The sequence below is a fragment of the Salvelinus alpinus genome, chromosome 31 (genome assembly GCF_045679555.1).
Source record: "Salvelinus alpinus chromosome 31, SLU_Salpinus.1, whole genome shotgun sequence".
NCBI lineage: Eukaryota > Metazoa > Chordata > Actinopteri > Salmoniformes > Salmonidae > Salvelinus > Salvelinus alpinus.
In genome coordinates, this window is record NC_092116.1 from 15,693,833 (window position 1) to 15,708,576 (window position 14,744).

The 14,744-nt window shown below is 45.3% G+C and overlaps 1 protein-coding gene across 1 annotated transcript in view; it reads right to left on the reverse strand.

Moving 5' to 3' along the window:
* fgf11a (fibroblast growth factor 11a) overlaps positions 1-14,744 on the reverse strand; it is a 117,315-nt gene that overhangs the window by 42,271 nt on the left and 60,300 nt on the right. The window contains exon 3 of the mRNA XM_071378212.1: positions 11,260-11,370. Within this exon, the coding sequence (XP_071234313.1) occupies positions 11,260-11,370 (111 nt within the window). The remainder of the gene's footprint in view (positions 1-11,259; positions 11,371-14,744) is intronic.

The following is a 14,744-nucleotide window of genomic DNA, read 5'->3' on the forward strand; positions in this document are numbered from 1 at the left end:
ATTTTTTTAACACTTTTTTGGTTACTAAATGATTCTGTATGTGCTATTTCATAGTTTTGATGTCTTCGCTATTATTCTACAATGTAGAAAATAGTACAAATAAAGAAAAACCCTTGAATGAGTAGGTGTGTCCAATCTTTTGACAGGTAGTGTACAGTATGTCCTCTCATCAGCGAGTCTTGAACGTGAGCCCAGTGTACCCTCTATGTGGGGGGATATACCAAGTAACAGGTTAACGTGAGCGATATTGACAAAACGCCCCTCAGCTTCACAACACTGCGGGAGCCATGCAGATTTTAAACTGATGCATGAAAGCATTAAGTCGACTGCTGCCGTGGGAAACAAAGCCCTCACTCACTGCCCTTGAAGGTTCTAAAAGATCCCAAGAAACAAGCTAGGAATAGTAGCTTTAAATAAGACACTCAATAGCCAGTGTCACGACTTCCGCCGGAGTCGGTCCCTCTCCTTGTTTCGAGCGGCGTTCGGCGGTCGACGTCACCGGCCTTCTAGCCATCACCGATCCACTTTTCATTTTCCATTTGTTTTGCCTTTGTTTTTTACACACCTGGTTTCAATTCCCCATTACATGTTCATTATTTAACCCTCTGGTTTCCCCCATGTTGGTGTGCGTGTTTGTTTTTTTGTAAGGCTGTATCTGACAGCTGGTATATTGTTATCGGGTTTTGTTATTACGCCCGTTTATTTCGTGGTACTGGTATTTTTCCAGCACCAGAGTATTGTGTTTATACTGGTGTTTTTCTTGAATTAAATACCTTGTCCACGCATCTCAGCTCTCCTGCGCCTGAATCCTTCCACCAGTTACTCACAGCCTTGACAGCCAGCATAAAAAAAATAACAATCCAAGCGCAATTATCAACCACTGACCGCTTTCGTCTAATACAGTTTTCTCGCTGAAAGAAAGAGAGTGATGAGGGAATGGGTGGTGAAAGAGTGCAGCCATGGCTGCCCCCGCCGCCTCTCTCCATCTCTCTATCTCCAGGCCAGGCTTTTATTTGTTCTATCGATCCCTGAATCTCAACTAGGCCATTTCGCAAATGAACATGGTGTCACAGAAGACCACGGAGAAGATGACAAATAGAAGAGCACCCTCTCTATCGCACACACACACATTGAATATGTAATACCCCCTTCCTCCCCATAACCCTGGCCACTGCGACAGACATCACACACAATCCTTTCTCTCTCTCTTTTCTCTCTCTCTCTCTTCCTTTCTCTCTCATCAAGACCCTGCTCTGACCTGTATTTCTCTTTCTGTCTCCCCTCCCCTCTCTTTTCTCCAATCTCTTTAATCATTAATCATTTCTCCCACCATTCATTTGCTCACGTCCTCTCTCTATCTCTTCACCTACTCTACAGTATCTCCTACTTTCCTATTACTCTCTCGCTATGTTCTGCTCTGTTCTTCCAGGCATCAAAGAGAGGAGTGCGTCAGTCCGTCCCCCACCCCTCCATGTCATAGTGAGTGAGAGTTTGTCCTTCTTTCTCGCTTCATCAACGGTGTCTCTCTTATCGTCTAGGTTATACCACTCTCTGTAGATAATAGGTCAGCCTGCCGTTTCTCTGTTTCCGTTCCTCTTCTCTATTTTTTGCTCTCCCCTCTTTCTTTCTCGAGATGCGTGGCGTGGCTCTGGGGAGACGGCTCAATTAATTAAAGTTGTTTGAGTGAGAGACGGAGGGAGGGAGAGAGAGAGATAAAGAGAGAGAAAGAGAGAGACGGAGGGTAAGCGAGAGTGAGAAGATAGATAGGTGGCTTTCCTGAATCAATCCCAGCAAGTCAATTTGAGAGCTTGAGATCATCTACACAATAAATAAACGAGGAGAAAAACTACCAGGGAGAGAGGGATGGAGGAGAGGAGAGGGCATCAGCGGGCTTCTTGATAAGCAGGAGGGATGGACGGATGGCAGGAGGGACAGAGAGTAGGCGTAGAGGAGAGGGAGGAAGGGCAATGGAGGGAAGGTGTGGAGATGGCATCAGTTGTCTTGTTGCTGCGAGCCTTGCAGTGAGAACAGGATTAGCTGTCATGTAGAGAGTTCAACACAAAGCCAGGAAGTAGATAGACTACAAATAGATGGACTACAAGTAGATGGACTACAGGAAGTGTAGCTTGTTCTCTAGTTCCTATTTGGTAGGAGAGGTGGTAGAGAGGGGGGTGGATGCGTCTTAAATGACACCCTAGTACCTCATGTAGTTCACTACGTTTGACCCGAGCACTCAGTAATCAATTAATATCAGGATTTACGGATTACTTGAGTGACATAAGATTGACTACTTTTGAAGTGCCTATGATACTCATTCTCCTATTCCTATAGCAGTGAGTTTCATATAGCACATATCCCAAATGGCACCCTATTTCCTAGGGGCCCTGGTCAAAAGTAGTGGACTATATAGGGAATAGGGTGCTATTTGCTATTGAAGTATTGTGTAATGCTCTTCTGATGTTTATAAGCGCTATCTGTCTGTCACTCATCTCTCATCGCCATGATGACGCTACTTTAAGGGATTACTCAGACATCATCACTCTACCAATCAGAGCAACAGATCGAGAGGAAGAGGATAGGGGTCACAAGAGGTCAAATAATGTAGAGACCACCAGTCATCTAACGTCTCCCTATACGCTCTATTCCTCTTTATGTTTTATTATTTTATCAATTTTTCTATATCTACTTTGTGCATGACACAAGTAATTTTTCCAACAATTGTTTACAGGCAGATTATTTCACTTATAATTCAATGTGTCACTATTCCAGGTGGTCAGAAGTTTACATACCCTAAGTTGACTGCCTTTGAACGGCTTGGAAAGTTCAGAGTCCATCTACACTCTCTCCCTCCCTCTCTCTCTCACTCTCTGTATTTAACCTACTCTATTCCTTCAGTGTTGTTTCACCTCTTTCTAGATCTCTCCTTAGTTTATTCTCTTCTCTCTCTCTTTGATTCTACCTCCTGTGAAACACCTACACTCATTTATCTATGTCTTATTCCACATCATTATTTCTCAGCACCCCTTCTCTTTCTTACTTCTTTCTTTCTCTCTTGATGTCCTCTGTCTCCCTGACTCTCTCTTTCACTCTCTCTCTCCTTCTCTCAAACTGTCCCTTGATCTCACTTCCCTATTCCTCACCCTGTCTCATCCTCACACACCCTCTATCTCTCTCTTTCTCTCTGTCTCTAAGTCTCTCTCTGTAAGTCTCTCTGTCTCTGTCTCTCTCTGTCTTTCTGTATCTCTCTGTCACCCGCTCCCTTCATCCGACTGCAGCATAAGAAGTGCATTTCAATGCTTTCAATATATCGCATGCCTTTCCTTTCCTTGAGTGCTGCTATCTTTGTGCACAAAGTGTTGATGCTTTTCCTTTCAGAGGTTTTCCTTGTCTTGTCTGTCTGATGAATAAAGATAGCTGTTAACGACTGTACTACTTTGAGAGAGAGAGAGTGTGAGTGTGAGTGTGAGTGTGTGTGTGTGTGTGTGTGTGTGTGTGTGTGTGTGTGTGTGTGTGTGTGTGTGTGTGTGTGTGTGTGTGTGTGTGTGTGTGTGTGTGTGTGTGTGTGATCGAGTTACTCTAGGGAGGATGTCAGACCAGACCAATCCCTGAACTGGAAGGGATGAATAACGATTTTCAGAAGCAGTAATTGGAGGGGATAAAAGTGCAGGGAATCAAGCTGACTGGTCCTCATGGCTTTCCGATGGGATGTCCACACAAAAGTCAATTTCTCCTCCGCCCCTTTCCAGACGGATTGAGATTTTCAAAGCAGGCCAAATCCATTGACACCGCTTCACCACCCTTTCAACCCCAATCTCTCACTTTCTTGTTTTTCATCTTCCTCTGCTACTCTCTAGATCTCTGTTTTTCAGTCTCCGTTTTTTTCTCTGCCTCTCAATAAACTATTCTCACAACCTCTTACCCTCCTTGTCTCTCTTTCTTCTGTTTCTCTCTGTCTCACATTTGTTTTCTCTCTCCATCTCTCTATTTCATTTTCCGGTCTGTTTCTCCCTCCTACCTTTCTCTGTAGGCTGTGAGAGTCCCTCCTCTATTGCTACAGTATTAAGGCATCCTCCTCCTCTCCTCCCCCTTTCTCCTCCCTCCTTCATGTATCTCAAGTGGAGGTCAAGCTCTCTCACACACACAGCCATGTCACAATGTCAACCCACTGGTCAGTCCAGCTGGTCAGAGAAGAGGTGTCCAAAATCTGGATTCTCCCTCCCTCCATTCCTCCCCCCCTCCCCTTTCCCTCATTACCCCTATTACATAACTCTCTGAAAGAGAGAGGGAGAGAAATATCCAGCCTCTCTGACCTCCCACCAGAGGGGGGAGACACAGTGATTGAACGGCCATCAGTGGATCACCAGCTGCTCCTTTGGCACCACAGTCCCTCCTCCCTTGATCTCCTCTTTCTCTCATCTCTCATCCCTCCTCTCGCTCCCTCTTCCCTGTCTTCCCATCTGTTCCTCTGCTGTCTGTTCCTCTGCTCTTTACCTTCCTTCCATCCTTCTTTCATTCTTTCTTTCTTTCCTTCTGTCTTTCCTTCCTTCTTTCCTTCCTTCCTCTTTGCCTAGGTGTAGGGATACTACTGACACACAGTGCAATTGAGGCCCAGCTAGCACATTTGTTTCCTTGGGGGAACATCTGTTTTTGGTTTCCCATTGGCTCTGGGAATTATTATAATTATTTGTTTTATTTAACCTTTATTTATTTAGGGAATGAAGCCCAAAATAACCAGTAAAACTGAATGTTTTTTTTAACATTCTGAAAACAGAAGTGACGATGTTGCCGGTTCTGAGAACGTTTTACCATGGTTCCCTGATACTTTTTCTGGGAGGTGTTATTAATGTTCTGAGAAAGGAAATGATACGTTACTTGAAGGTAATTAAATAATGTTCTGAGAACATATTTCAATTAGACTTTTAATAACACTGCCAGCTTATTTTGGGTTAACTGTTTTGAACAAGCACAGACAGTGCCCTCAAAGCTCATCACCAAGCTAAGGACTCTGGAACTAAACACCTCCCTCTGCAACTGGATCCTGGATTTCCTGACGGGCAGCCCCCTGGTGATAAGGGTAGGCAACAACACATCTTCCATGATCCTGATCCTGATCCTGATCCTGATCCTGATCCTGATCCTGATCCTGATCCTCAACATAGGGGGCCCCTAAGGGGTGTGTGCTTAGTCCCCTCCTGTACTCCTTGTTCACCCACGACTGCGTGGCAATGCACGACTCCAACAACGTCATTACATTTGCCTACAACACAACGGTCACCAACAACGACGATCACCAACAATGATGAGACAGCCTACAGGGTGGAGGTCAGAGACAACAACCTCTCCCTCAACGTGAGCAAGACAAAAGAGCTGATTGTGGACTCCAGGTAAAGGGGGGCCGAGCACGCCCCCATTCACATCGACGGGGCTATAGTGGAGCGGGTTGAAAGCTTCCTTTGTGTCCACATCCCTAACAAACTATCATTGTCCAAACACACCAAGGCAGTCGTGAAGATGGCACAACAACTCCTATTTCCCCTCAGGAGAATAAAATATTTGGCATGGGTCCTCAGATCCTCCAAAAGTTCTACAGCTGCACCACCAAGAGAATCCTGACTGGTTGCGTCACCGCTTGGTATGGCAACTGCTCGGCATCCGACTGCAAGCGCTACAGAGGGTAGTTTGTACGATCCAGTACATCACTGAGGCCAAGCTTCCTGACATCAGGACCTATATACTAGGCAGTGTCAGAGGAAGGCCCTAAAAAAGACTCCAGCCACCCTAGCCGTAGACTGTTCTCTCTGCTACCGTTAGTTAAGCAGTACCAGAGTGCCAAGTCTAGGTCCAAAAGCCTCCATATCAGCTTCTACCTCCAAGCAATTAGACTGCTAAACAGTTAATCAAATGGATACCCAGACTATTTGTATTGACACCCTTTTTTACACTGCTGCTCCTCGCTGTTTATTATCTATTTATATTCACTTTACCCCTACCTACATGTACATATTACCTCAATTTAACTCGACTAACCTGTACCTCCGCAGATTGACTCAGTACCGGTACATCCTGCATATAGTCTCATTATTATTATTATTATTTATTTTTTTTTCTAGCAAAAAATGTCTGACTTAAAAAAAAAACTGCATTGTTGGTTAAGGGCTTGTAACTAAGCATTTCACTGTAAGGTCTACACCTGTTGTATTCGGCGCATGTGAAAAATACAATATGACACATGGAAATTAATTTGCTTAGGCATTAATCATACAAACACATTAATTTATTTGTTGTGGCACAGTATCAGTGAGATTTGAACCAATGATCTTCTGTTTGCTATCGATGGAATTAGTCCACAAAGTTTTACATTTTAATTTATTCAAACAGGCCCCATTTCAAAGGAAACAGTCAGTCATTCAAATCAGGTGTGGCCAATTAGTGGGCGTGGCCAACACACCTGAACACACTTAACAAGATAGAGGATAGTCAGAGTTTTGTTTTCATAAGTTGCACCTCCTTCACCCGGTCACATCGCGCCATTGTTATGAACGTTCCAAAGCCTCCCTCTGCCAGCGGCGCCATAGTGGTGCCAAAAAGTCGTGATAAGCCCAGTCATTCAGGATGGAGGCTATTGGCTGTTTAGTCTTAATTACACTATAGTGTCCTGGAAATATGATGACATCGTTAAAGTAGGCTGATATTTAGAAGGAAACAACTTTGCCATCATTATCATGTAGTCAAATTTACTTTAGACAGATGACAATGTTGTTAAAAATAGCTAGCAATGCTAACGTGAGCTAGTTAAAATGTGGTGGTCTACCCTCAATTTTAGCTAGCTAGCTAACATTATACTCCATCTAAAGTTCATCTGGTGACATCAAAATGATGACAAAAGATTTTCGTACTAATTATTTGCCTACTTTTGAAATGTCATTGTATTTCAGAGCGACAGTAACGCCCTTTTTTTTGTATTTTACCCCCAATTTCTTGATATCCAATTGCGATCTTGTAATGCACTTTTGATGAAATCAATGATCTGAATGTTCTGAAAACATGACTTTAAATAAAACCATCAGGAAACTTGTAGAAAATGTTATGCTGAAGTACTGAAATTCCCACAGAAGAACGTTGTTTCTTAAAGTTCTCAGAACAATTTGAGAACATTATTTGAAATTTAACCATGAGGACACAGTGTGCATACTGAATTACTGAAATTCCCACCTAATACACATATGGTTCTCAGAACGTTATGTGCTAGCTGGGTATCCTGCACCATTCCCAGAATGTTGTGGGAAGGTTGTATGTAAAATAACCACGCTTTCACCAAGCTCTAAGAACCATAAGGTTCTCAGAATGTTATGTGCAAAAGTCATAGAGGAAGGAAGGAAGCGATTTCTCCTCCAGAGGAGAGCAGAGTGGTAGAAACAAGACAGAGGTGATGGTGGAGGATGTATTCCCCCACGCCCCCTTTCATTCCAAGGTGTAAATTGGGTCTTGTGGCCCGGCCCCTGGGGGCTGTAAGGGGCCTTAGGTGGACATTTCCCATATCTGAGGCCATGGGGCTGGGACAATGTGCCCAGGACTGGGGGCACGAACTAGGTTCAGGGGCTATTTGCCATGGGGCCTTAGTTTGGGGTCTGTCAGGGCGCTGGAAGTAGAAGTTCCCGGGGCTGGAGGCCGGGGGTTGGGGGCGAGAGACTTGTGTGGGTAGCTGAAGGCTGGGGGTCGCAGGGATCGATCCGACAGGACGGATTTGGTAAAATTAGCAATTAACTGGCAGGGCGGTGCAGCCGCAGTGTGTAATACGCCTGGACAGGTGCCAAATGCCCAGGGGCCAAATGCCCAGGGTTCTCTGCCAACAGCAGCCTCTCTGCCTAATTGTCAGTGAGGGAGGAAAAGAGAGCAGCGGAATAGAGGAAGGAGGAAGGGGAGGAGAGGAGAGGGAGGCCTCCCATCCCAGTGTCCTTTAACAACTTCCAACGGTCAAATGTACTTTGAGAGAGTTTCTGTGTTGGTGTGTGTGTGTGTGTGTGTGTGTGTGTGTGTGTGTGTGTGTGTGTGTGTGTGTGTGTGTGTGTGTGTGTGTGTTTGGCTTGTTAGCAAAATGTAGAGAGGAGGGCAGGGGAAGCCCGGGAAGGCCTGCCTGTGGGCACAGGTCCAGCAGAAGACTCCAGACACTCTGTGTGGATCCAAAAGGGCACCCTATTCCCCATATAGTGCACTTCTTTTGACCAGGGCCCATAGGGAATAGGGTGCCATTTGGGACTCAGGCTGTCTCTGTAGAACTCATATGAATCTGACCATTTCCTCCTTAATTATTTATCTCCATTTGCTGCTGATTTGGCCCTTTTCTGACTGGCCTCCTTAGCATACGCCGCAGTAGGGTGCATAATTACACACACACACACACACACCACACCACACACACACACACACACCACACACACACACACGCACACACACACACGCACACGGACACGGACACGCACACGGACACGCACACGGACATGCACACAAGCATGCAGAAGCACATGTAAGGACAGACACTTTTTTTTATATAGGAGAGGTCAGGGAACCAGTGGGGGTCCTGGTGGGAGTCTTCGGGAGGATAAGAAGCAGAGACAGAGACAGGGAGAGTGAGGGGGGGGAAGGGAGAGAAAGAGAGAGCGTGGAGTGTAAGCTGTAGCGTGACCGAGACAGAGAATACTCAGCAGGTCTGTCAGCCACTCAGAACCCTAGCAGACTGGGCTGTGTTGTGATGTGTATGAGGGGTATCTCTGCTCCCTCCATAGGGAGAAGGCCTGTCATTCTGTCATTCTGTTATGGGGTATCTCTGCTCCCTCCATAGGGAGAAGGCCTGTCATTCTGTCATTCTGTTATGGGGTATCTCTGCTCCCTCCATAGGGAGAAGGCCTGTCATTCTGTCATTCTGTTATGGGGTATCTCTGCTCCCTCCATAGGGAGAAGGCCTGTCATTCTGTCATTCTGTTATGGGGTATCTCTGCTTCCTCCATAGGGAGAAGGCCTGTCATTCTGTCATTCTGTCATTCTGTCATTCTGTTATGGGGTATCTCTGCTCCCTCCATAGGGAGAAGGCCTGTCATTCTGTCATTCTGTTATGGGGTATCTCTGCTCCCTCCATAGGGAGAAGGCCTGTCATTCTGTCATTCTGTTATGGGGTATCTCTGCTCCCTCCATAGGGAGAAGGCCTGTCATTCTGTCATTCTGTCATTCTGTCATTCTGTTATGGGGTATCTCTGCTCCCTCCATAGGGAGAAGGCCTGTCATTCTGTCATTCTGTTATGGGGTATCTCTGCTCCCTCCATAGGGAGAAGGCCTGTCATTCTGTCATTCTGTCATTCTGTCATTCTGTTATGGGGTATCTCTGCTCCCTCCATAGGGAGAAGGCCTGTCATTCTGTCATTCTGTTATGGGGTATCTCTGCTCCCTCCATAGGGAGAAGGCCTGTCATTCTGTCATTCTGTATCTCTGCTCTCTCCGTAGGGAAAAGGCCTGTCATTCTGTTATGGGCTACAGTAAATACTGTAAGGGTCATTCCAGATCTCAAACATACATGCTCAAACACGTACATAAACATGTACGCACACACTTTGCACAGACACACACACACACACACACACACAAAAACCACTAATGTCTCCCAATCAATATTCTGTGCAGTGGGGTAGATGCTTGTGCTGTAGATTGATACGTAATTACAATGATGTCAATCACTCCACAATTCCACCGTGCTGCGGGAATTAATAAATAATCTGCCTTGAATGAAAAGTGAACAATTTATAAATCCTGTACTGTACATTCCAGATCTCCCTCCATTCGTCAATTTCTCTCTCTCTTTTTCTCTCTCACTTCACCGCTCTCTCTCTCTCTCTTTACCCCCTTCTCTCTCCCACCTTCTGTATCTCCCCTGTTTCCCTTACAAAGCGCTTACAGTAGCAGTGAGACTGATGTAAGGTTTGAGGGAATTATAGTTATCAAATTAACGGTAGCTCACATTCACAAACACTTCATGCCTGACCTCCAATCTCGAAATAAATGACTTAATACCCCAACCGGGCCCTGTTTTGTTACGCACTGATTTACTCTCTATACTGTCCCTACCTAAAAATCACCCACACTGGCTAAAGGGAGTTAGTTGTACAATATATTTCAGATTTAAGACTCACAAAACCTTATGAAATAATGTGTCCACGCTTACTGTCTAAAAATACGTACTGTCTAAAAAGCATTCACACTATGCCAATACGAAGTGTAGATTTTCATAACGCAATACATACTGTGAAGAGTTACATGGCATTACATAATGACCCTCAACATTACATCCCCCCTTTGGGAAAGGAACAGCATGCTTTGCGTATCACTAGATAATCACAGTGCCTTGGGATCTACAGTAAGCATGACTTTCCTCATTACAAATTATGCTAGCGTTATACCTTTTCACCGTAAGGTATTTCACTGTAAGCTAGTGGGAAGTGCGGCATCAACACATCGTGGGTATCCTATAATGCTCTATTGATCTGTTGTATGAGAGCCCAGTGGTCCCAGAGGAAGGGAAGGTATGTTCTGCTCAGTGATCACCCAGGTGAAAACCCTACCCTCCTTCAAACTAAAAGTCCTAACATAAGCAGGTCTCACATTATAATGATCTGGTACAGGAGAGACCAGTGGGCCGTAGAGGACGGGGGATACTGTATCTTTTGGTCAGTGATCATTCAGGTGAAAACCCTGACTGAAGGTAATACACCCAGCAGAGAGACTACTCAGCAGGTGAGTGAAGTTTCCCCTACTCACAGTTTCAGGATCAGCTCCCCCTCCCCCAATCCTAAACTTAGCCATTAGTGAAGAAAATGCTAGAATGACCCAAGATCAGCATGTTCACCCTACACCCGGATAATTGATCCAGCAGGAAGACTACTCGCTGGGGCTAACTACCGTGCTACCTGGGGAAGATCTGTGAGGAACCAGAGCTATGTGGATAACAGGGAGAAAGTGTCTTTCAGCTGTTTTAGACTTGTCTAACTGACACTCCAGATGGGCAGACAGAGGGATAGCACAGCCAGGGGTTGAGGACAGCAGACTGTCAGACGCAGACAGACAGGTGCATAACCGTCCCTGGAAGGTTATAGGAACAGTGAACACAGACAGACAGACAGGTGTGAGACTCAGAGATGGACAGCAGGGTTATAGGGAGACAGACAGGTGTGAGCCAGCCAGCCAGACAGATGTGAACCAGACAGACAGACTTACAGAAGGAGCTGCTTTCGTCCTTTGTGCCGTCCATGGTGCCATCCGGAAGCATCTGGAGGTAGAAGCCATGCCGGTTGTAGAGTCTTGTGACGATGCCTTTCAGTTGGGGCTCTGCAGATGGAGAGAACAGGACAGGGTTAACACCACACAGGTACCACGGCAACCAACATATGTGTGTGGCCTCATACTGCATGCTGTCCTATCCTACACAAACACATCATCTGGGAACGTGTGTGTGTGTGTGTGTGTGTGTGTGTGTGTGTGTGTGTGTGTGTGTGTGTGTGTGTGTGTGTGTGTGTGTGTGTGTGTGTGTGTGTGTGTGTGTGTGTGTGTGTGTGTGTGTGTGTGTGTGTGTGTGTGTGTGTGTGTGTGTGTGTGTGTGTGTGTGTGTGTGTGTGTGTGTGTGTGTGTGTGTGTGTGTGCGTGTGTGCGTGTGCGTGTGCGAGACATGGCTTTAAGCAGGTGGTGGATTTTAAGGTTGATGTCCAGCAGTCAAAGAAAGATTCTGCACACTGCAATCTATTTCCTCCCAACTTCCACCTATATTTTAATATCAGGTCTTTAAAGACCTTAAAGGAAAACTCCTCCCAAAAACGATCTTTTGGGATTTGCTTTATTAGTCCATTGTTGATATAGTTCCAAAAATGTTTTGCTTGTCAGCAATCACGTTTTCAAGATGTATAACTTTCAAAATACAGAAATACAGCTGCCCTTATGAAGAAGAAAAATGCAGTCAGATTGCTGTATAACTGCAGTACACTTTTACTGCAGTTTCAAAACGGCAATCTTTGTTGTAAGGGTAGTATTATGTATTTTGCATTATATGATGCAAAATGCATCATACCGGCTGTATTTATGTCATTTCATTCGGACTAATGACTTATAAAACAAATGCCAAATAGTTTTGGTTCAGAATTTTCCTTTAAGGTGTTGTTATTATGGACACATTCTGGAGCAGACTGCATGTAAATGACAGTGTGCAGAGTGCTCCTTTTTACTGGTGAACAAACAGTTACTAAGGGAGAGAACTTTGTGTCCCCCTAATGCATGAGAGCCCTGCTATTTACACTGAAAGGCACCGTCTGTGTCTACAGTGGCCTTCTGATTGATGGGACCTTGTAAGGTGCCTGCTTAAAAAGGGACAGCCTCTACTGTGAGGAAGGTAGGGTGTGTGTGTGTGTCTATTGCCTAGCATGGAGAATGCTTCATTAAAGATGGATAGCATGTGAGACTGTGCTGCTCTGTTTGGGTAGAGGAGTGAGAGAGAGAGAGAGCGAAAGACAGATAGAAGGCGAGAAAGACAAAGAAACACTTTACTGAGCTACTAAAAGTTGCATGACCCGGGACACCATTTTCCATCTACTGTGGTGCTCTGTTTTGTTGTTTTCAGAATATGTTCTGAGGCAGAAAAGTTTTTTGTCGAGCTAGCTGGGATTTATATCTTACATGAACTGTGAGCTTATCTGCTGCATTTGCAGCCTCTTGTTGTGTGTATTAGCTTCCGGTTGACAGCTAGTGTGCTAGTATGCTAGCTAACCCTATGGGACAACAGCAGTTGTTTACCCTGCCTGACAACAGATCAAATCCTTCACTTAGAACCTCCAAAGAGCAGGAAAATAATGTGTAGCATCTAGCTTCCTGTTGACAGCAGGGGACAGCCGTTGTTGGTTTCTTTTTTCTGTGCTCCACACAAGACAGTCCCTCACTTTAGACCGTCCAAGAGCAGGGAAATACAGGAAATGTGTAGCACCTTGTTCCAGTGTGCTAGCTAACGATACAGGACAACAGTAGGGTTACCACATTTAAAATACCCAAATGCGGGACAACAGGAACATTTTGTGGAACAGTGTAGCCTACATTAAAATATATATTTTTTTTTGTCAGCGGGTGTCTGTAAAAAAACAAACTTAGGCATTAATATGAGGGCTAAGTGCCTTGCCCCACAAGTTAAAGATATCTCATTTCATCACTGTCAATTGTGAATTATACATTTTCACAATTTACTGTCAAATAATAGTGTTAACAAACTATATAGCCCTCCTGTATTTTGTTCAATCAAAGCACATTTTGCCTAGTTGCGTGCGCTGGACTATTCAAGTAACTATCCTAAAATCTCAAGAAATGAGCTGGTGTTTTTGGTGTAACAGTAACATTATACTACGCTATTAGAATTGGTTCTGAATACAAATATATCATTGTGATCTTCCAAGACATTGATTCAGCTTTGATCTAACTGTACTAAAGGAGCACCACTGTGAGAAGTAGCGGCGTGCTGCTCTGGACACCCCTGCTCCCGCTGCTCTGGACACCCCTGCTCCCGCTGCTCTGGACACCCCTGCTCCCGCTGCTCTGGACACCCCTGCTCCCGCTGCTCTGGACACCCCTGCTCTGGACACCCCTGCTCCCGCTGCTCTGGACACCCCTGCTCCCGCTGCTCTGGACACCCCTGCTCCCGCTGCTCTGGACACCCCTGCTCCCGCTGCTCTGGACACCCCTGCTCCCGCTGCTCTGGACACCCCTGCTCCCGCTGCTCTGGACACCCCTGCTCCCGCTGCTCTGGACACCCCTGCTCCCGCTGCTCTGAACAAGCTAATTGAAGCACACCTAGCTACTCATTTGCCTCGTGCAACATTTGGTGATGCAGAAACGAGAAACTACATGTGTGGCTGTTTTCTGAAAATCTGGGAATATGTGGATACGGAAACATATCTGGCTGTTCTTACGTTTATAGCTCTTCATCAGAAGTGTGCTTTTTTGTAAGTAGTTAGGCTAACAGTCCTCTCCGAGTTTAGCTGGAATTTAATTTAGCCTGAAAGGATTTGAGAAATGGGATTGGTCGGCGATAGGCCTATGACGTCTTGCGCTGCGCAGAATATCAGATCTCGACAACAATTTTCATAAACGCAACGTGAACGCAGGAGACAGGTTGGAATGTCTGACTGAAATACGGGACAAATCGAATAACACTTCTCAATCAGCGATGTTTGAATTTGTGGGACAAAGGGACAAAATGCGGGACTGTCCCGCACAATCCGTGACATGTGGTCGACATGGACAACAGTGTGTTGTTTTCTGTTTTCATGTGCCCCACAGCAGAGAGGATCCTTCACATTAGACCATTAGCAGGGAAAATACTGTATCACATGGATCACAGGGAATGTCAGAATACTTAAGTGCCACTACAATCCAGATTTAATGAGCAACATCAAATATGCATGAGGGTACGGTAGTATCGGGGCATCTGGTGAAACAGGGCTTCTGATACCTTGGCCTTTGAGTACAGGGAGGAAAAAGATATCACTTGTACAGTTGTGTGTGGCTGCTAAGGGTTTAACCGTTTCCTTCCTGGGAATAGTTAGGGAGATTCCTGTACAGTAACATCTGTTAAATCATGAAAGGCCCGGACTAACACAGAACGTGTCAGGAACGTTTACGCAATGTGGAAACGTCCAGTTGGTGACACAACGCCGTTAAATGTTGGGTGA